This window comes from Conger conger, chromosome 2, assembly GCF_963514075.1.
Source record: "Conger conger chromosome 2, fConCon1.1, whole genome shotgun sequence".
NCBI lineage: Eukaryota > Metazoa > Chordata > Actinopteri > Anguilliformes > Congridae > Conger > Conger conger.
The window spans coordinates 31664641-31686596 of NC_083761.1; the positions used below are offsets into that span (position 1 = coordinate 31664641).

At 38.9% G+C, this 21956-nt stretch overlaps 1 protein-coding gene across 2 annotated transcripts in view; it reads left to right on the forward strand.

The window, feature by feature from the left end:
* Window positions 1-21956, forward strand: part of npepps (aminopeptidase puromycin sensitive) — a 125791-nt gene that overhangs the window by 87291 nt on the left and 16544 nt on the right. For both annotated transcript variants that reach the window (XM_061224874.1, XM_061224866.1), the window contains exons 12-17: window positions 762-822; window positions 1041-1150; window positions 7875-7938; window positions 16931-17070; window positions 17574-17708; window positions 20724-20943. In XM_061224874.1, coding sequence (XP_061080858.1) covers window positions 762-822; window positions 1041-1150; window positions 7875-7938; window positions 16931-17070; window positions 17574-17708; window positions 20724-20943 — 730 coding nt within the window. The remainder of the gene's footprint in view (window positions 1-761; window positions 823-1040; window positions 1151-7874; window positions 7939-16930; window positions 17071-17573; window positions 17709-20723; window positions 20944-21956) is intronic.

Consider the following 21956-nt stretch of genomic DNA (forward strand, 5'->3'; position numbering starts at 1 on the left):
AATAAACGAAACATCATGTTTGCCAAACTTAATTTAAATCATGCCTGGAAGAGATCGGTATGGTCAAATGAGACCAAAATTTAACTTTAGCCATACACACCATTGATATGTTTGGCGGCAAAAGAGTAATTCATCCAAGGAAAAGCACCTCATTCCTACTGTCAAATTTGGTGTTGGGAATATTTTGCGGCCAGTGGTCCAGGGGTGGTTTTTCCAGGAGGACAGTGACTCCAAACATACGCCAAAATCCACACGGATATGGTTATGTGCATTGCAGAATAACATCCTTGTTCTGCAATGGCCATCTCAGTCTCCAGACTTCAATCGCACCAGTCAGTCCATAAGCGCAAGCGCGAGAGCAAGGATATCACTGATCCTGATCTCAATTATAGGTAAAAACTAATGGCTGCCATCTTTGCCAGGAGTTGTTGAACAAAGTATTAAACCAAGGGGTCCACCGCCCAGGCTCTGTTAAAGTGTTCCTGAGCAAGACACCTAACCCCCAAATGCTCCTGACGAGCTGGTTGTTTCTTACTTACATTCTTACATTGATTTCATGTAACCTTTCCCATACTGTTTGGAAATGCAGATGCTTGTACAGTAGTGAGTAGAACTACAGAAATGTTAAATGAGAATTTCATAATTAGCACAGACTTATCATTCAGTACCAGTATTCTGCACTGTCATTTTATATGTTTAATCAAGCAAAATCCCCACATCCTGTTTTATAACACTCGTTTTTCCTGTGTTGTTATCTTTAGGATTTTAGGAAAGGAATGAACTCTTACCTAATGAAGTTTCAACATAAAAATGCATCAACTGGTAATAAAGCAACTTTTCTCCAATTTTCTATTCCCAAAATTTGCCTTTGAACTTTTTCCACATGCATTTTAAAGCCAATTCTGCATTCACCTCACCTCACCTCACCTCTCCAAATCTCTACATGTTTTGTATTTGGTTGCATATCCTTTGCAAGCCACGACTTTGTGATGTCTGTGACTCATCCATGGTACATTGTTCCATCTTCTTCCCCATCACAGAAGATCTGTGGGACTGTCTGGAACAGGCCAGTGGGAAGCCTATTGCTGCTGTAATGAGCTCCTGGACAAGGCAGATGGGCTTTCCAATCATTGTTGTGGATCAAGAACAGGTAAAATTGTGCTTCCCTCTTTGAATTTTTTGTCGCTTCTGTCATATGCAATTTATGTTCACCAAGAATGAGAAACAAAGCCATAAAAATATACACTGTGAGCAATGTATTAGGTAGTCCTGTACACCAGCTTGTTAATGCAGATATTAATCGGCTAATCACATGGTAGCAACTAAATGCATAAAAGCATGCAGACGTGGTCAAGAGGTTCAGCTGTTGTTCAGACCAAAAATTAGAATGGGGGAAGAAATGTGATCTAAGTGACTTTGAGTGTGGAATGATTGTTGGTGCCAGACTGGGTGGTTTGTGTATCAGAAACATCTGATGATCTGGGATTTTCATGCTCAAAGGTCTCTTTGGTTTACAGTAATTGGTGTACAAATATCATCCAGTGAGCGGCAGTTCTTTGGGCACAAATGCTTTTGTAATGAATTAAAGTCAAAGAAAATGGTTGACAGGAAGACAAGAGTAACTGAAATAGCCTTACAGCAGTTGTATGCAGAACACCCAACATGTCAAACCTTGAAGGGGATGGGCAGAGGACAGTAGCAGAGGACCACAACGGGTTCACCTCCTGTCAAACTGGACAGCTGATTGGAAAAGCCTCACCTGGTCTGACTAATCTCTATTTCTCCTGTAACATACAAATGGTGGGGTCTGAATTTGGCATGAATGAATCAACATGAATCATGGATCCGTCCTGCCTTATGTCAACGGTTCAGGCTGGTAGTCGTGGTGGACTACTGGTGTGGGGAATGTTTTCTTGGCACACATTTGGCCCCTTAATACAAATTCAGCATCATTTAAATACCACAGCCTACCTCAGTATTGTTGCTGACCATGTGCATCCCTTTATGCCCGCAGTTTACCCATCTTCTGTTTGCTTTGTGCTCCGATGTGGAACTTACATTTTAAAAGCATTTTTAAATTCATTTTTCTTAAATGAGCACTTGGAGGAAAAATACATATTAAAAGTTTGTTGATTGGGTTCATATCTGCACCAGAGTTATGTTTTTCATGTTCTTTCATTAAATGAACAGATTAATTACAATAAAGCCATGACACACCAGAGGTAAGGAAACTACAGTATACAGATCAGATCTTAAAAAGTCCAAAGAGATGCAGATTAGAGACTGCAGATGAAAATTTGCTAACTCAATGCATATTGCATTGATGTGAAAACTGAAAATGTTGATTAATGCGCACTGTAGGGTCCTTGCACTGGCCGCCAAATAATGTAGGGATTTTACACTCTACAAAATAGTGAGGATGATTATTAGAATGCACAGGGCACACAAATTGTTTGGGATACGCTCCTACACTTTGTGTAGATTGCAAGAATTGATGCATACCATGTTTTGTGATAATAATCCTCATTTATGGCACCAATTAATGTTATGTAGCAGTATAACTGCAAAAAGTAATCAGTCTCATGAAATGATCATCTGAAATATTTAACTACAAATTTAGTATTTTAATTAATAATTAAAATAATCAATATTAATGATTGAACATACAGATAACCTGAAGGTTGGAAGTTCTTTGAAAGACTGATTTGACTCTCATGTCTACATGACACCAAAACAGACACCAGTTTTAATAAAATATATTTACAAACACAGAACTGATATGGGGTTGAACTAACGAGAAGTTAGTAGGATAAGGTATGGTAGGAGTGTCTGTGTGCAAGCAAGGGAAAGGTAAAAGTAGCTTGCTTGGGTAGTTAACTAGAGTTCTGGGTGGGGGTGTTAAGAGTGTTAGCTGTCAGAAAAGAGACTACTTGCATAGTTTAACTCTATATATGCACGCAAAAGAGCAAATTCCATCACGTTAACAGACGGCTAACAGAATGCATTCAAATGATAACAAATAGAGAAGCACAGATTCACAATTTCAGTTAAAACTAAGCTAAACACTGGCTATGCCTAGAATGTTTGTTGTCGCAAATATTGTATTTCACATTTTTCACTTTGGAACGTGTTTGCATGTCCATGATTACAAGCCTGCATATGTGAGCATTGGGGTAGGCTACCTTACTGAATCCATGCCACGAAGAATTCAGGCAGTTCTGGGGGCAAAGAGAGGTCACACCCAGTACTAGAAAGGTGATAAAGTGGTCACGGAGTATAAATCTCCAATATCGACCCCTAATCACTCAAATATGTTTTTCTTTCTGGCGTTAGCCCAGTATGTGCCGGCATTGTGCAGTGGTGAAAGTCGCAGTAGCGTTTGGTAGGTTCAATCAACTCTGGCGCATGTTGCCATTAGCTGCCGATTACAACGTATAACCTATATTTATCTAAGAATTTAACCTGATTATGTAAGATGACAGAGAATTAAGACCTCAATTGATAAAATGCGGGGGGAGAGGGCATCAGCTTGTCATTCTGAAAAAGCAGTTGATAAAAGTTTCATTTGTGATATAAAAAACTAAAAGAACCGGGCGCAGGAACTCAAACGACATCTGCACGTTAGAAGCAGAACACGATTTGATCGAAGGACCTTTGGTGGGTTTAATAAAGAAAATTACTGAGCATACGATTAATATCTGTGTTCATTGTAGTCAGCATTTTTATGTTTTCTGGTTGTTTGTCTGTCGGATGTTGTGTCAAGGTTGCTGTGACCTCAAAAAATATGTTTTTGGCCATAACTCAAAATTTCTGACATGTCTAATGGGTTAAAATTATCAAGTGATGACATTTTATATCTAAAAGGTCAAAGGTCAACTTCACTGTGACATATTTTGCTTACCACTGTATTTGAGAGAACTATCTTTGGTTATTTTGTTTGTTGATTGGTGATGTAATCATTAGTTGATATTTTAGAGTTAGTATCAAGAAATACTCTCAAAAAGTGGTTGCACCATGCAAGATGAACAGAAAAGTATTTGAATTCAAAACAAATACGTATTCCACCCAGGTCTGGATGTGTCACATATGTAGCGTCCTGTCACTCTGTAAACCAAGTCTGGAAGCAGAGGGACCCTCCTCCCACTGTTCCTCAAGGAGGGCTTGTTCCCTCTCCCCCACACAACAGCACAATGTTCCCCAGTAAAGGGACCTCAGCCCCATCCTTACAAAAACAAGCACAGACAGGCCTGTGGTCAGTGCCTTGGAAGGAAAATATGATGATGCAAATCAATTCATACAATGTTGTTTAAACCTGCAATTTTATAAAAATGTAAATCAAGTATTGTTCTTGGTCTTGTCTTATTCCACTACTCTGCCTTTAACTAACTACTCAGGTTCTATTGAGAAAAAAATATTGTATTCAACATTTAATGTTCACATTATAGGCAACCAACAATCTTTTTATGAAATGTGTACAAATAAAAATACATTAAGCTCTACTTGTTGTGGATTCATAAACTTTAGAAGTTAGTTATGCCTGGACAGCAGACAGGGATGTAACCTGCAACTTGACTGTTTGGCGGAGGCGTGCAGTCCCATCCAAAAGTATTGGAACAGCAAGGGCAATTGCTTTGTTTTTGCTATACACTGAAGACTATTGAGTTTGAGGTCAAAATATGTACAGATCTGAGATAACAGATTTTTGGTATTTCTATCCGTTAGATTGATTGGTTAAACCATAAATAGTTCTGAATGTCTTCTCTTGGTTTTAGCCTTGGGTTTTGCCTGTGAAGAGTGCATTTGTGTTAGAAAAGATAACCAACATAAAGTTCAGAATGCTGTCTTTGGGAGAAAAGCATGCCATTTTGAGGCTTGGTAAAGAGGGAGGAAATCCATTGCACAGGTATTGGTGATAGCTTGTACAACAACTTGGAATGTCCTGAAAAACAAAAAAACGCAGGCATACTGAGCAACAGACATCGAACAGGTCGACCAAGGAAAACAACAACAGCACTTGTCGACAGAAACATTGTGAGAACTGTGAAGAAAACCCCCACAATATCAGTCAGAAATCACAGAGCAGGGGTGAGGGTATCTCAGGAAACCTTTCAAAGAAGACTTGGAGAACAGCAATATAGAGGCTATACCACAAGATGCAAACCATTCATCAGTGGTAATAATCGGGAGGCAAGATTATAATTTGCAAGGAAGTACCGAGATGAGAAAGTTCTGAAACAATGTTTTAGGGACTGATGAGACCAAGATTAACCTCTACCAAAGTGATGGGAAGGCCAAAGTGTGGAGAAAGAAGGGATCTGCTCATGATCCAAAATATACAAGCTCATCTGTGAAGCATGGTGGTGGAAGTGTCATGGCTTGGGCTTGCATGACTGCTTCTGGAGTGGGCTCACTAATCTTTATTGATGATGTCACTCATCATGGTTGCAAGTTTTACAGACAGTCAATTCGGAGGCTGTTCTGTAAATAGTTGGTTTGCTCTCTTGTTCCTCCGCTGTGCCAGGTCTAGCCTCTTTGCCTTTCACCCTGTGACTTCCATATGGGTTGGCTTTTTTATGTTCTTTGTCCTTTGGGGTCTTTTGGCCTGACTGTCCACCTAATTTCCATTTTATTTTCTGCAATCTGCCAGATGAATCCCCGCCCACATCCAGGTTGATCCACATTGCATTCTTAACCCCTTGAAATAGCCAAAGACTGCTTGCTAGGACTAGTCTGACGGAAGTTCTTAGGAAAAATCTTTCTTTCAATTGTCCCATCAATTTGTACATTTTCTCACTGGTGGTGAAAGTGCATTTATTCAATTAAATTAATCCGTGTTTACCATTAACATCGGTTAACTGTTTAAATGTTTAACTGTTCACACCCCTTCTGTGCACATGCTGGAAAATAAAGCTTGTGTCAATATCTGTTTTATTTTTTAGTTTACTGTATTTTTGTGCATATTTATTAAGGGTGCCAATAATTCTGGAGGCTGCTGTATATATACCAATGAGCCAAAACATTGTGACCACTCAGATTAAAGGTACAATAGGTTATTTCGGACTTCTAATGGTCAAGAGAGGAATAGCAGCAACAAACACCTTATCCCTCCCTCTTCTGAATACGGTGATGTTGAAACACCATTGGCTGTGGCAATTGGAACCCATTTTCAACCAATGAGCTAGAAATATTTAACAGTTATACAATGTTTTGGTACAGAGTGTTGGGCCGTCAACTGGACTATAATCACTGGCAGTGGGTGAGTCAACATGTCAGTGAGCCTTTTTTAATGATAGGAAGGGATTTACAACTGTCTTGTAACATTGCTTTAACACAAAATTCTTACCTATTATACCTTTAAGTAAATTACATTGATTATCTCAACGGCGCTTGTCAAGTTCTGGGATATAATCGACAGTAAGCCAACCGTTTCTTCTCGTAGTCAATGTGTTGGATGTAGGAGAAATGGGCAGGTGTAAAAACCTGGGCGACTTTGACAAGGGCCAAATCGTTATGGGCAGACGGGTCAGAGCATCTCCAAAACTGCAAGGCTAGTGGGGTGCTCCCGGTCAGCAGTGGTGAGTACCTACTGACAGTGCTCTGAACCGCACCGGTGACTGTGTTGGCCACTCAAGGCTCATCGATGCGCTATCTGGCACTTAGTATTTTTGACTACTTTTTCCTTTTTGTGATATGTCTTGCACATTTTACTGCTTTTCTCAGTGTGCGTGTATATGCATATGCACTTTCCTGTAGCCTATGCCAAACCACTATAATTTAGATTCTGTTGCTAAAAAGTTGTCCAAGGATTTCAGAATGAAATTTCCACCAAGAAGGAGAAGGCTACAAAAACTGCCCATTTGCATTGTCATGAACATTTGAACTCAAGGCATGGTCTGGAAGACCAAGAAACATTCCAGATAGAATGGCCTGGTGATAAATGCTCAGAAGAACCTATACATCAGTGCAAAAGAGCTGCAAAAATGAGTAGCAAACACAGCTCTAGCTGTTCACAGGACAACAATACAACATACTTTAAACAACAAAGGTCTAAATGGCAGAGTTGCCAGACAGAACAACCTAGAAACAAAGTCTGAAGTATGCAAAAGAATATATTGAGAAGCCTGAAGCCTTTTTGAACAACAAGACAGTGATCCAAAGTATACCTCAAAATCAACCATGAAGTACCTCCAGGAAAGACGGATGAAGGTTTTGGATTCTGTGGAGCGATCTCAAACATGCCATACATGCAAGGAGACCGAAGAGAAGCTACAGGTGTTCTGCCAGGAAGAATGGGGGAATTTTATTTCGTTGAGGTGAGAGAGTGTATTGTTGCAAGGAGCTTCACTATTCCCAGAATTGAATGGGAACGTTTGATGGGATGTTTTAGGTCATCTTCTGCAGTTTTTTATAAATGCTTGGACCAACTTATTAATTTATCCACTGACGGCAACTGGCCACTGACTTTTAAATGTTTCTGGGGCAGAATGCATCATATCTGCAACTAGTCACAAAAGGCTTGGTATATCTGCCCTATCATTTTTTTTTCTATCAACCCATATGCAAAACACATTTTTTGGAGAATGAGGCTGTGTAATTATTTGCTCAGATTTCTTTTATGGGCAAACCCCAGTGTTTCAAACCACTTCCTATCTCAGCCAGGGATATTCACCTGTTTTTTTTTTTTAGAAAATTGGAAACCTGAGGAAACCAGTCTCTCAAAACCTTTTTTGTTAGGTTTAAATTGTAAAACTGCTCCTCCCCATGTCACCAGGGATATGTGTGGCTAGTAGCATTTTCTGTTTATTCTTTCTAGAGGATTCATGTAATTAAGCTCCTGATTACTGATATTCCGTAATTCACTTTGTGTTTTCCAGCATGGAGAGGATCGTGAGATAAAAATCTCTCAGAAGAAGTTCTGTGCCAGTGGACCTCACAATGGTAAGGCAGCCTCAAATAATATTACTGTATCCTATACAAAAGACAAAAGCTGACCAAGCAACACATCTGTGGCTCTCTGCTAGTAATATGATTTTTTTTCACTATATCTTTGTTCTATATTTATGGTCAATGGGCCATTATCTATTGTTCCTGCTGTCAAATTGTGTATCCCAACACATAGTCCTACCAATTGAAGGATTGATTTTGAAATACATTTATTTTCTCATCATTTTATATAGACTGTATCAGTATTTAATTAATGTTAAGATTAACCAGCTAAAGATTTAATTAGCAAAACAGGTGTTTGGAACATCATGAGCTAACAGTCTTCAGAGCACAGGGAAGTTGTGTAGTTAGTTATTTGAAGTTTTCTCTATAATTATTGGTCCAATTTACATGTGTGGCATTCCTCAGGAGAAAAAGTACAATTGAAAGGACGTTAACTTCTAGTGGAAATGGCTGCTTACCCGTGTTCTGTTTTGAACACAGTGAGTCTATTAGGCTATTTCTGTTGGTCATCATTCATACCGACATTTGGAAGCCGTTCTTGCCTGTGCAGGGATTGTTGTAGTGTTAGCTGATTTGCCTGGCTAGCGCTCAATAGTTGCTGCTGTTTCATTACAGTGAATTAATTGTGCTCATTTGGGTGACAAATTGTCAGATATTTTATTAGGTTTAACGTGTTAAAGTTTCTTAAATTGAGCCTCAAACCCACCCAATCTTAAATCCATACATGTTGGAATTAGATAGATAAATAGATAGATACTTTATTCATCCCGAGGGAAATTTTAGGCATCCAGTAGCTTATACATACACACATATACACACATAAAGATCAAAATCACTCACAGAAAAGTAAGAAATAAAGTGCATGTGAAGTGATTACAAAGGCCGAGTAGGGACTGGCCCTGTGATATATTGACCATGATAATCTACCATGCTATGGTAGATTGTGTGCAATGGTGGTAGTGCAAAAGTACAAAGAAGTAAACTCAACAGGGGTAAAAGTGAGGATTACAGTCCAGATTGTGTAGAGGGCTAATATAGCCTGTTAGGACAGTCAGACAGATATTGGATAGAGGATGGTAGACAAAGGTGATGTGGTGGAAGGAGCAGGAAGAGACTCATGCTGAAAAGTCCAATTCTCTCCTCCCGTTTTGTGTCATATTGTATAACTGAATGGCCCATGGAACAAAGGACCTTCTTAACCTGTCTGTTGAGCATGTCAGAGACAGGAGTCTGCTGCTGAAGATGCTCTTCTGTCTGTTTAGTGTGTTATATAGTGGGTGGCGGTCATTGTCCAGGATTGCCAGCATCCTGTTCAGTGTCCTTTTCTCTGCTGTTGATATTTTGCACTCCAGCTCCATTCCAACTACAGAGCCAGCTTTCCTTACCAGCTACAAAGACTGATGGAAGAAACAGACAAATTCCTGAAATCCGGCATCGTGCCAAAGAATTAGATTGCAAATATAGCTGTTCTCCTTCTGAAACATTTTTGTGCTTACTACCTTCACATGCAAAAATGGCAACTTCAGCACCATTGAAATACCAGCAGCTCATTTCTCACCCATTACAGTGTTCTCAGACTTTGTAGCCTAAACCAAAAACAGGGCTTAAAGTTCTCAGGCATGTTGCCGGTTTTCTGGAATTTGTCTGTTTCTTCCACAAAAATGTCTTTGTTTTTGTTCTGGATCCATCCTATCCAATCACGTTCAGTCTTGCAACCATTTATTCTTCAATTGCCAATGGTGTGTGAATAAGGCAGTTTTTTCATCAAATGAGTAGGAAGCTACTGTCTGTCCGCCAGTCACCGTGTCAGTCTTTGTGGTGTGCACAAAATTCAAAGTATCAGCTGAAACATGGAAGTGAACTTCGGAAGATACAAGCCTAATTGAGAGGGGAGTGAAAAATCAATGGAGATGGCTTGGGTTGAATAAAATGGTGGGGACGGGCAACTGCTTAACACTTGGTGCAAGAAACTCTGTGAAGCTTGTTGTTGTTTCTGCATGGTGTGTGACAGGAAACTTATACGGCAGTAGCAATTGTTTATCTGACAAGTTTAAAAAAAGGAACGTTCTCTTTAAATGCTAATGAGTCTACAAGCCTGAACATGGATAGAATTATCAGTGTCCTAGTTAGCTATTATGACGACGATCTTGGCAAAGTTATAACACTGCATCTAGCATATTCAGTGTTTCCCGCAGTGGTTTATACTTCGCTAACGTTGGATTAAAAAATGAAAATCGATTAAAAAGAAAAATACGACATCGAACAGTGGCATTTGCCAGTTTAAAATAACATTGCGCAGTTATAGAATCATTATCAAATTGGAAAGTGAGTAGTCGTAACATAAAATACCAGCATAACTTGTCTAATATTTTGCTAATTATTAACCTAATTGTTTTGTCATGGTATTGCAAAGCCATGGCTTTTGCATGTCTGTTTGTTGACATACAGTGGAAGTAATAATTATTTGATCCCTTGCTGATTTTGTAGGTTTGCCCACTTACAAAGAATGGAACTGTGTAGAATTTTAATCATTTTAACATTGACAGACAGAATATCACAAAATAATCCACAATAACATCATATAAATTTTATAAATTTATTATCGTATTTTTGCATGAAATAAGTATTTGATCTCCTACCAATGAGCAATAATTCTGGCTCCCACAGACCAGTTAGTTTTCCATTAAGAAGCACTCCTAATCTCAACTCATTACCCAAAACACCTGTGTCAACTCGTTACATCGTAATGTAGCTGTGTAAAAGACACCTGTCCACACAATCAATCAGATTCCAACGTTTCCACCATGGGCAAGACAAAGGAGCTGTCTAAGGACATCAGGGACAAAATTGTAGACCTGCACAAGGCTGGGATGGGCTACAAGAAAATAAGCAAGCAGCTTGGTGAGAAGTTAACAACTGTTGGAGCAATTATTAGAAAATGGAAGAAACACAAAGTCACCGCCAATCTCCCTCGGTCTGGGGCTCCACGCAAGATCTCGCTAGAGTGTCCTTCAGAAGGCTCTGATCAAATTTCCAGTAGCCATGCCCACAGGGAGATTCTGTTGTCATAAGGTTCATAACATAATGTGGTGATCAGACTTCATTCCCCTTCCAATTAACAGTTTTTTGAACATTTGGAACAAGGGAAAAAGAGTCATCTCCATGTAAATGAGTTTTTGTAATCTCCAAATATCGACCAGGTCTACTGTGCTCATAGTATTTGATATCTCTTTGTATGCATTTGGGTGATAATTGGCGGAATGATTACCTTTTCTATCTAAGGAGTTATTTTGTACCATTTTGTAATCCCCTACCATGATGGTTGAATGCATTTTATCTTGCAAATTAAAATTGTTATCCAATATACTTTTGAAAAAGACGGTCATCATTATTGGGTCCATAGAAAATTATTTTCTCATTCACCTTTATATTTAGTATCTTTCTCCTGTATCAACTTTAGCCTCATGAACAGGCGGCCTGTAGCATAGTGGTTAAGGTAAATGACTGGGAACCACAAGGTTCGTGGTTCGATCCTCGGTATAGCCACAATAAGATCCGCACAGCCATTGCGCCCCTGAGCAAGACCCTTAACCCTGCATTGCTCCAGGGGAGGATTGTCTCCTGCTTAGTCTAATCAACTGTATGTCACCGTGGGTAAGAGCATCTGCCAAATCCATTAATGTAATGTAATGTAATGAATTTACCAATTATGTCGCCCTTCCTATCAAACTGCGCCCTCCATCCCCTACCCCACCTCCCCCCACCCTCCTCCCTACACCATATGTCTTCAGCCTCCAAAGCTACCTCCCCCAACAAAACATCACACTACACCTGGAAGCACGCTTCCTGACTGCCCCTTCATTCCAGCCCACCCAAGTATCTTAAAGTAATGACAGCATGGAGATGCCACATCTCAAATGGTAGTTTATGAACACAGGTACCGCAAAAAAAGCTAAGAAAAACAAATAATAATAACAATAATATTAATAATACAAATAAATTAAATTAAATAATAATAGTTCATGTAATCAAATGGTTTTGCAATTGGCCTATGTTACCAATAAGGATCCGGACGAGAACATGTTGCCGGTGATTCGGGACCTAACGTTACAGCCTGTTGACCATTTAGTACTGCAGAAAGACCTTTTACCTTTACCTTTTCTCTGGTAAGCAATATCACCAAACATGCCAAATTGGTTACTGCAATTAATCTTGCATATGGTTCCTGTTTTGTCAATGTTTGAGAATATACTGTTCGGATTTACTAGCACAAACAAGTGACTTTCAGCTTACAGCCAGTGCATTATCTTTGGGTCTCAAAACAGTTGCCCATTTATATAAAATTTATACACGTTTAGACGCACTTTTTTATTTTATTTTCATTATTGGAAAAAGTTTGTGGATGTCTTTCCACTATCTCCGTTGGATACTGTTATGCTCGATATATAGCAACTTCAGTTCGCTACCTAGTTATAAATTTGTACAATGTCATACAAGGGTTTGCGATGATGTGCCAAAGTGTTATGGATCGTTCTTCATACACATCACAAACCCTGTGACCTTGACCCCTGGAGGACAACCTTCCCATAGAACACATTCATTATTGTTGACTGCACAGTTTATAATTGCTCGAATTGAGCTGACCGGGAGGCTGTTTGTCATAGATTATAACCCACCAGGAATAAGAACATTGAAGGTTGTCAACAGAAAGAAGATCAAGATGGATTGCTTGGATTGATTGGATGGAAAAAAAAATTCATATATACAAGTTTGTTCCAATCACTTTGTCACTGGTAAGCTTATTTTTTATGTGTTCTATCATATAACTCAGTGATATACCTAACCAGTGAGCTAAAAAATCCCAAGGACCAGTTTTACCAAGTGTAGTCCAAACGATTTTATCAAACAATGAAGCGTCTTCCTCTTGGCATTGTAGCTAGTTTGCTTGCTATATCACACTGAAATATCATTTCCATAAATGAAACATCTACTTGATTACCGAGTTGCAAAATGCCATGGTGTTACGGAAAAAATCATGCTGTGTGCAGTAAATATGTTTTGCCGTTATAGTGAACTAGTATACTATGAATGTAGGTGTAGGCTGTAGGACTGTTAGATAGTTACGTTATTCGCTTATTTCCATTCTGTCGCCGCTTTTATGTTGGAAATGTATAAATCAAGAGTATTAGTGGGATTTAAAGTTATAGCTAAGCCCAGATGGACTTTTTCTTGGTTTTCTGTGCTGTTTCAGGAGGAAAATCTGCAGGGTGAATTTTCACACCAGAACTGTACAACTGCAAGATCTTTGACAGTCTGATCTTGCCTATCGCAATATATGGGTGTGAAGCATGGAATCCACTCAGTATGTTTAATTCTGTAGAAATAGCCTATATTAAAAAATTCTAAGAAAAACCCCAACACATTCAAGCAGGGTAGAATTCAGGTCATTCGACTAATTTCAACAGTCTCCTCTTTCAGCTGGTCCTGAAATTACCAAACCTTCAGGTTGAGACAGAGATGCACTTTTTCCTTCAATATGAAAAATTATAAACAAGCAGAGAAAATTATTTTGAGACATTTGAGACTATATACCCTAATCCAGTGGTATGATGGTTTTCGTTCCAAGCACAAGCTCTTACTCATTTATTTTATTAATTTCTTCTTTTTAAAATATATTTCTTAATTTGGTGCTTTTCTTGCCTAGAGGGTTTATTTACCTTGTTAAGACCCATCACGTAAGAAACATCTAAGCACTCCATGAAGGATAACCGTTTGATGTCCATGTTGTGCTCATTATGCTCCATTGCAAACAATTACTTAAAGATGTAACAATATTATTTCATTGATCAAATTGAAGGCTATCGTGAAGCAATAGGCGACTAACTGATGAAAGTGTGGACACATGGCCACTAACACTAATAATTTGGCAGAGCCAAATCTGCATTGTTTTAATAGGTTTAAGGAACAATATTGCAAATTGTTTGCAAAATGGAACAATAAGCATAGGATTCATATTCTTCATGCCACGCATAGCCATTTCAGACATAAGAGGGTAAATAATTCCTCTAGACATTAAAAGCACATAAAGTAACACTAGCAGCCTTCAGGGATTGCAACTTTGCTTGGAACAAAAACAAGCATAAACAGGTCCAAGTTTGGGAACCATGTCCTAATCTGCCCCAACCCACACTACAAGGTTTTTGTTTTTTTCTCCTTTTGTTTTATTATTAATTTTCTTTTCTGAATTTATTTTACATGTCTTATTGTTATTCTTAATGTAGTTAATATAAGGCCAACTGTTTACTATTAGTAAACGATAATGTTCACCCTTCCCCGTCGCGGTTTATAGGCAAAAATAATTAACCAAAATAAGAACATAAATTCTTATAAAGCCAAAACATAGCAAAAGCTTTTCCGCTGCACTGAACTTTTCCAGCCCGGTTGCTTTAATTTCACGTTCAGTGTCATGGACTCGCTCGCTCACTACATGCTCCAGTCTCAGCCTTGCACCATGGAGATTGGAGAACAGCACATGTTAAGGCTGATTTGTGAGCACAACCCACTTATGTGTGCAAATAGATTTGGCTGAAACTGCTCATGACCACCTGCGCTGGATCGAGTGCCATAAACGTGCAGACAAACTGTTTGCGGCTAAACCGCCTGACACCACACTGCATCGATTGTGGGCATGTAATTCTCTTTTTTGACAGACAGTAGGCTAGTGGAAAGCCATAAGTAACCCAACTATCAGTTTAAGAATTGCAGAAATTTGTTTCATCTTGGGGTCACAAAGTCTTAGGAACCATAAAATGGTACCTCCATACCAACAAACTCTTTTGAAGTTGGCATGAAGACAAATGGATCTGGAGCTTGCCAAACCTTGTTGGAATTATGACCGGAAGAGGGTGCTGTGGTCAGAAATAAATTGAACGTTTTGGCCATACACACCATGTTTGCTGGCAAAAGAGGAATGCATACAAAGAGAAGTACCTCATGTTTATTGTCAAATGTAGAGGTGGGTCATTGTTGTTGTAAGAAAAACAGGAAGGTCTCCTGAACTTGATGAAAGTTGTTTATTTACAGAATCATCAGTTGTCAGAAATACATTAAACTTATTCTGGATTCAGCAGAGTCAGACTCAACCCAGAACCTTTGCTGTGCTGACTTTTTAATCCCGTTCCTAGCCTTGATCATGAATGTTCAATACACATTATAGGAGGATACAGACAGATTTGTGATGTCTATCAGTCAGGCCGTCATGTACTGGCCATCCTGCTGTGACTCAATTTGCATGCCAATTGACTCTTTCCAAGAGTCAGAATTACTCCAAAGTAAACTTACAGAAGCTCAAACAGTGAAAGTGGAAGCTTTTTGTTTCTCACTGAAAAGAAAAGTTTTTCACTGGATACAGATTATTGTAGCTGTGGCTGGTGCACACAATGGAGCCAAGTCACAACACTAGAAAAATCCACTTTAACAATACCACCAAAAAGGAGCATTCTGCGTTGTTTTCTCTAATCTATGTCCAGGCAGGTTTCCAAAAAGGACACATGGAAACTAAATAATATTGTGTGTCTTATGAAATGTACTGCATTTTGCTTACTAAATTATACTATATAACACTTTCTATCCTGAAAAAAAGCATTTGCTCTTCCCCCCTGCCAGTCACCCTCCCCTACCTCTCTGTCCCAAACTTCCTCTCCTTGCAGCTATCCTCAGACAGCAACAGGTTGGGAAGATCATAACTATACTATCCAAATACTTATAAGTACAATAATCAGTTATTACGATCTTGTATACTAATATGTTCATTGAGGTCCATTGATTGACATTTCTGTCAAATACCCAACCCCCATCAACAAGTCTCACACATTCCATAATTTCACATCCCATTTATTATTCAGGCTGGCTCCTTATTTATAAGCATACTCAATAATGATACAATATTTTGAGAATGTATGTAGATGCTCACCGATTTAAAAAAATAAATAAAAATGGCGTCACGTCACTGAAAATTCCCTCTATTGTTTTGTCAATGGTGTTTTCACCGTCTCCCTTGGACGTATTCATTCAGACGAGAGATTCATTGTAATTCCTCCAAAGGAAGTCCTCTATTTAAATGTTGGCATCACATAATATTTGTTTTTTGTTGTAAAACTTAAAAATTCTTTGGTATAAAATCTCAAGAACTGTTTTTGCTGTTGCGCAATATACTTCTTATGTGTTTTGAAACGGCTACAGTTTCGTTACGCAGTTGGAAAAATTGCATTGTTGTGGCGGGGGGTTATGTCATTCCTACAAGCATCACCCAAAATGGATGTGAAGACCCTCAGGTTGACTCAGCACTATTGATAGACAAAAAATCATCAGACCCTACACCCCTGCCAGACCTCTTCGTTCAGCCTCCACAGGCCGCTTGGCACCTCCCCCTCTCCGAACCTCCACCTCACGCTCACGACTACTGTCTGTTCTGGCTCCACGGTGGTGGAACGAACTCCCCGTTGAGGTCAGAACTGTAGAATCTCTCCCCACCTTCAAGCACAAACTGAAGACGCACCTCTTCAAGCAGCACCTCTCCTCATCCCTCCCTACCTCCCTGTGAACCTTAATGTTGTCTTTGTGATTTACGTTGTGTTTCGGTATTTTTTAGTTAGCTAGGTAAGCAGTATTTGGATAGTTAAGTTTGGTCACTTTTGCTTTGTTGTTTGTTTATTTGTTGTTTAAAAAAAATAAAATAAAAAAAAAATAGGCCCTGGTCCTTATCTTTGTTGTACGGGTAGCAATTGAAATTGTACTTCCTTCTAGGGTCTTTCAGTGCACTTATCCTGGTTATGGGTATGCACTTTGTTGTACGTCGCTCTGGATAAGAGCGTCTGCCAAATTCCAATAATGTAATGTAATGATAGATCTGTTCTATTTAGAGCTGTGGATTTGGATATAGATTCTGCTGGATGTCACCATTTTGTATTTACCTTTTCTCCAGGTGATGACTGCCCCAACTGGATGGTTCCCATCAGCATCTGCACAAGCGAAGACCCAAGCTGTTCGAAGCTCAGTCTACTGCTGGACATGTCTGAAACCTCTGTCGTCATCAGCAATATTGGCCCTGACCAGTGGGTCAAGGTAAGAGATATGGAGGGCAATGGTTTGGTGTGTTCATCTTCAGAGAAGTGTGATCAGTGTCTGGAATATGTATCGGCTGTACAAGGTTTGTTTGAGACATGCACTTGCACGATTACAATTTTGCATCTCTAGCTCATTTACATTTTAAATTTTAGCTTTTAATCCAAAGCGACTTACAAGTGCATAGGTTCTTCCCCAAGTTAAAGCATCACATCCATAACTAGTAAAATACACTTGAAGGGCTGTTCTCCGTCCTCAGGAGGAATCGGACGTTCACCCCCGAGACGCATGAAACAAAAATAGTCACAGCTGAAAGCATCTGCCAAGTAGCTAACTTGCTAATTTGGTATAACTATTGATTTACAACCCCAGCCAGTCATTGTCGGTGTTTGACACTGCAAAAACGTATAGTTTTCCTTCTGATATTTCTTGAAGATTGTCTTTTGTGTAGTCTACCATAATGCAATTTTGAAGCTGATATTTTATTGGATTCTTTGCCCCAGATCAACCCAGGTACAGTGGGCTTCTACCGAATTCAGTACAGCTCCAGCATGCTGGAGAGCTTGTTGCCGGGGATTCGGGACCTAACCTTACAGCCTGTTGACCGTTTAGGACTGCAGAATGACCTCTTTTCTCTGGTAAGCAACAAACAGGCCAAATTGGTTACTGCAATAAATCTTGGATATGGTTCCTGTTTTGTCAATGTTACTGAGAATGTTTGAGAATATACTGTTTGTCAATAAGAACGCAGCAACAATACTAGGATTTCAAACATAGTCAGCAAAAACCTAGAGCTTAAAAACAGAAACGAAGCATCCCTTTGAAATATACGGAAATTGCTGATTTTTCTTTTAGAGTTTTCTCACAGTGGATGGTTTCTGAAATTTTATATTAGACAAAGGGAAACTGAGTCAACACAAAATAGTTTTCAAACACCCATATCTCCCCTGTTAATATACCATAAAATATTTTTGATAATTTGATTCAGCTGATGAACAATGCTTGGCTTGATTGCAGCCCTGCTGAATCAAAGACAGAGTCCTAACTTGGACCCAATAGAGATGCTGCGACAGGACCTGAAACAAGCAGTTCCTGCTCAAAAACTTTCCTACTTGTCTGAATTATTTCAGTTAAAGAATTATAGGAAGCACAACCACCACCAGGTGGCATATGTTAGCGCACTAATCCACAGCAGACATATACCAACAGTTCCAAAATATTTGCCAGAGGGAAAAAGACATTTGAATCATGGTTGTTTTATTTCTATTCACAAAAAAAGTTTTAAACATGGATTTCTTTTTAAGGGGTGCAATTTCTGTCTCTTTTGCCTATCCTGGTAGAATCTCGACAAGTGTCAGGACAAAGTAGCACAAACCTTGGTTTAAGGTAAATTTAGGAGGATAACATGTATGTAGTCTATATAAACCACCTGGTGAAATCGCACTCAGCAGAAATTAGCTCAGCTGTTGTCGACGAACAAGCCAGGAAGAATAGCTTTTAGAAGGGAACTTGTTTTTTTCAGAAAGACAAGGCCTTTAATGTGATCTTTATTTAGTTGTGAGGGAATCCATTACCACCAGCAATTAATACAATAAACTTTATTTGTCCTCTTGTTTCATACATAAATGCAACATAGGCTACAGTGCATAATCACAAACAAATAAATATTTCCATAGCGTTCCCAAATGTCCTATGAGATTAACCACTTGCTCTTTCGGTGTGTAAGTTATTGGTCATGAATTTATGATTTTATTCATAAGTATACTTTGATTTAGGAGAGACCGGGGCACAAACAAAACAAAAAGATCGATTAAGCAAGTTTTATATTGTATCAAATTTCTCTCTTGCAGAAAGCAGTGAAGTGAAAAGTAGGATATTTTACTTGAAAGGCAGCTGAGTGAAAGTAAAAGAAAGGAAATACTTCAGGTGCAGATACTGCAAAAAAGTACTTAAGTATACTACTGGTTCATTCAAGGCGTCTAACCCTTATCATCCCAAATCTGGCATTGCAGTTTAAATCTCAGTTTCTGAAGTTTGATAGAATGTAAAACTTGCTTAATCCATCTTTCAAACAAGTGGGGGTGAGACTGAAGGCCAGCACCTTTTTAAATTACATTATTGGCATTTGGCAGATGCTCTTATCCAGAGCGACGTACAGTTGATTAGACTAAGCAGGAGACAATCCTCCCCTGGAGCAATGCCGGGTTAAGGGCCTTGCTCAAGGGCCCAACGGCTGTGCAAATCTTATTGTAGCTACAACGGGATTAGGACCTTGCGTGTCCCAGTCATTTACCTTAACCAGCGTAGTGCCACCTTTTTCAGTGGCACAGGGTAGTTTTCTTCTGGAGGGATACCAAAAATGGGCAAAAGATCTCTTGTAAAATTATCAATTATCTTTGTCCAAAAGTTTGGGGCAGGACCACAACAAATGAGCAAGGGTAGCCGGAGAATGTTGCAAGTGGCACTAATATTGCTATATATTTTTGCCGACCTGGCATTCGTATAATGTATTCTATCTAAATTTATGTTCTGTTAAATTTATTGGCTGTTCATGTGCAATTTGTTCAATAAAAGCATGTTGGACATGAAAGACATCAAAATATTGTTTGTTTGCATTTACGGTTGTGCTGCTGAAGGAGGTGAAACCAGTTAAGTTTTTGGGGGAAATTACTTTTTCACATGGGTGTTATGAGTGTAACTTTTAATAAATTAAATGGCAATTTTAAAAAAACGTGATTTGTGTGCTCTATTACCCTTTGTCTCATATTACATTTTGTCTGAAGGTCTGGAACCATTCCATGTGGCATATGCAATACTAGAGAATTAAAGCACTGTAAATGGTTTTGCAAACTTTGTGATTTGTGGTTTTCATACACTTGTCTGTCTGCCTATTGGCTGAGCTAGTATTTGAAATTATATTTAAGTTTAAATGTACATTATTTTAAACAATGTTGTCACTGTCACTGTCCACTCCAAAATACCAATCCGCTTTGGTTGAGGCTTTGTGTATGCAGTTTTGTACTTGTGTAACCTTGCACAAATGAAACTGTGGATGTTTGTGAGAAGTCATGGCATTCTATTTGGCAATAGATGTTGCTGTTGAGTTTTTCAATGTAAATTGTTGCCGCTTTGAGACCACAGGGTCCATTGTATCAGGGTGAGCTCTCGAAAACTTGTCAAATCTCAGCAAAGTTATCTTGGTGCATAGATAACAATAGATAAGTGAAAAGTTTAATTGAATTTTTTGGTGGAATTACCCCTTTTATGTGTATTAGGTTTTGATAGTGAATTTGGAAGATGTGTTGTAATGGGGTGGAATGATTAGATGCTGACATTCCTGGAATTTAATGGATTTGATAATTACAAGTGTACGATTATCCAGGTTAGGATGGTTAATTGCAATATGTGATGCTGTGATATTTGATCAAGATCATGTGTTGATGGAAGGACTGAGGCTACAGGGCCACAGGTTATTTCATGCTGTAAGTTAGTTTAATTTTTTGGGAGGATTTCCTGAAGGTAGTATGAGCTGTGCTCCAAAAGCCTTGGTAGATGGCATACCTTGTGCTCTTAATGCCATCATTTGTATCTGAAGCTTTACAGGAGCTTTTTGGCTCAGTTAGATGTGCACTAAAACCAAAACTCTTCCACAGTCCCGTGCAGGCATGATCAGCACGGTTGAGGTGCTGAAATTGATGGAGGCCTTTGTCAGTGAACCAAACTACACTGTGTGGAGCGACCTGAGCTGCAACCTAGGGGTGCTGTCCTCATTGCTGTCTCACACCGAATTCCATGAGGAGATTCAGGAGTTCATATGTGAACTTTTCACACCCATTGGCCAGAGGCTGGGTTGGGACAGTAAAGAAGGAGAAGGTGAGTCCATCTCAGCCCAAAAGTATAAATCACATGAACAACACACAAAAAAAGGGAAATAAATACATAGTCGTATGTGTTGGATATGGAAGTGGGTAGAACGAAGGGCTGGTCAAAGTAGGACCTACAATAAAGTTCTAACTTGATCTAACAAAACCGTGGTTATTCTTTCTGGAAAACAAAATGGTGAGTCTTCTGCAGTGAGTGAGTCCTACTCTGACATGAGTCCTAACAATATGGTGCACATAAAAAAAAAAAGAATGAACACTGCTTGTCCTTGGCAACACCATGCAAAGACTAATAAAACCCCAGCCAGGGAAAACACAAAAACAACAACCAAGGTGCAAAATGCAATCTGAAGGTGAGGATTCCTCTCTTCAACAGAAGCATGACTTACAGTTGTTTTCAAGAAAATAGCAGTACAACTTCAGTAACCTGATGAACCACTGTTTTTAGTAGTAGTGATATTTCAGCATGGCAAATACTTTTACTTGTAGATGTAGTACTGTAATAGAAAAATAACAGACCCAACTGTCATGACATGCACACTGTTTGTTCTGAGTAATTGACTCATTCATTGAAAGGGCCGTGTTCAAAATAATCGCAGTGTGAGTATAATTAGAGAATTAATTCATTCTGTAAAAAAAATAATAATAATAAAAAAAGGTGTCATTAATTGTCCTTTATTAAGGAAGACGGGAAGCAAATGTTTCACACATTGTTATAAAATATATTTCCTTATGAATTGCCAAGTAAAATGGGCTGTTCCAAACATTGTTCAGAGGAACAACGTCATTTGATTAAAAAGTTGATTGGAGAGGGGAAAACATACAGCAAATTATACGATGCTCGGCTAAAATAATCTCAAATGCTTTAAAATGGCAACAAAAACCCGAAACAAGCGGAAGAAAACGTGCAGCTACTGTTAAAACGGATTGAAGAATAGTCAGAATGGCAAAGATTCAGCCATTCATCAGCTCCAGAAAGATCAAAGATGATCTACAATTATCTGT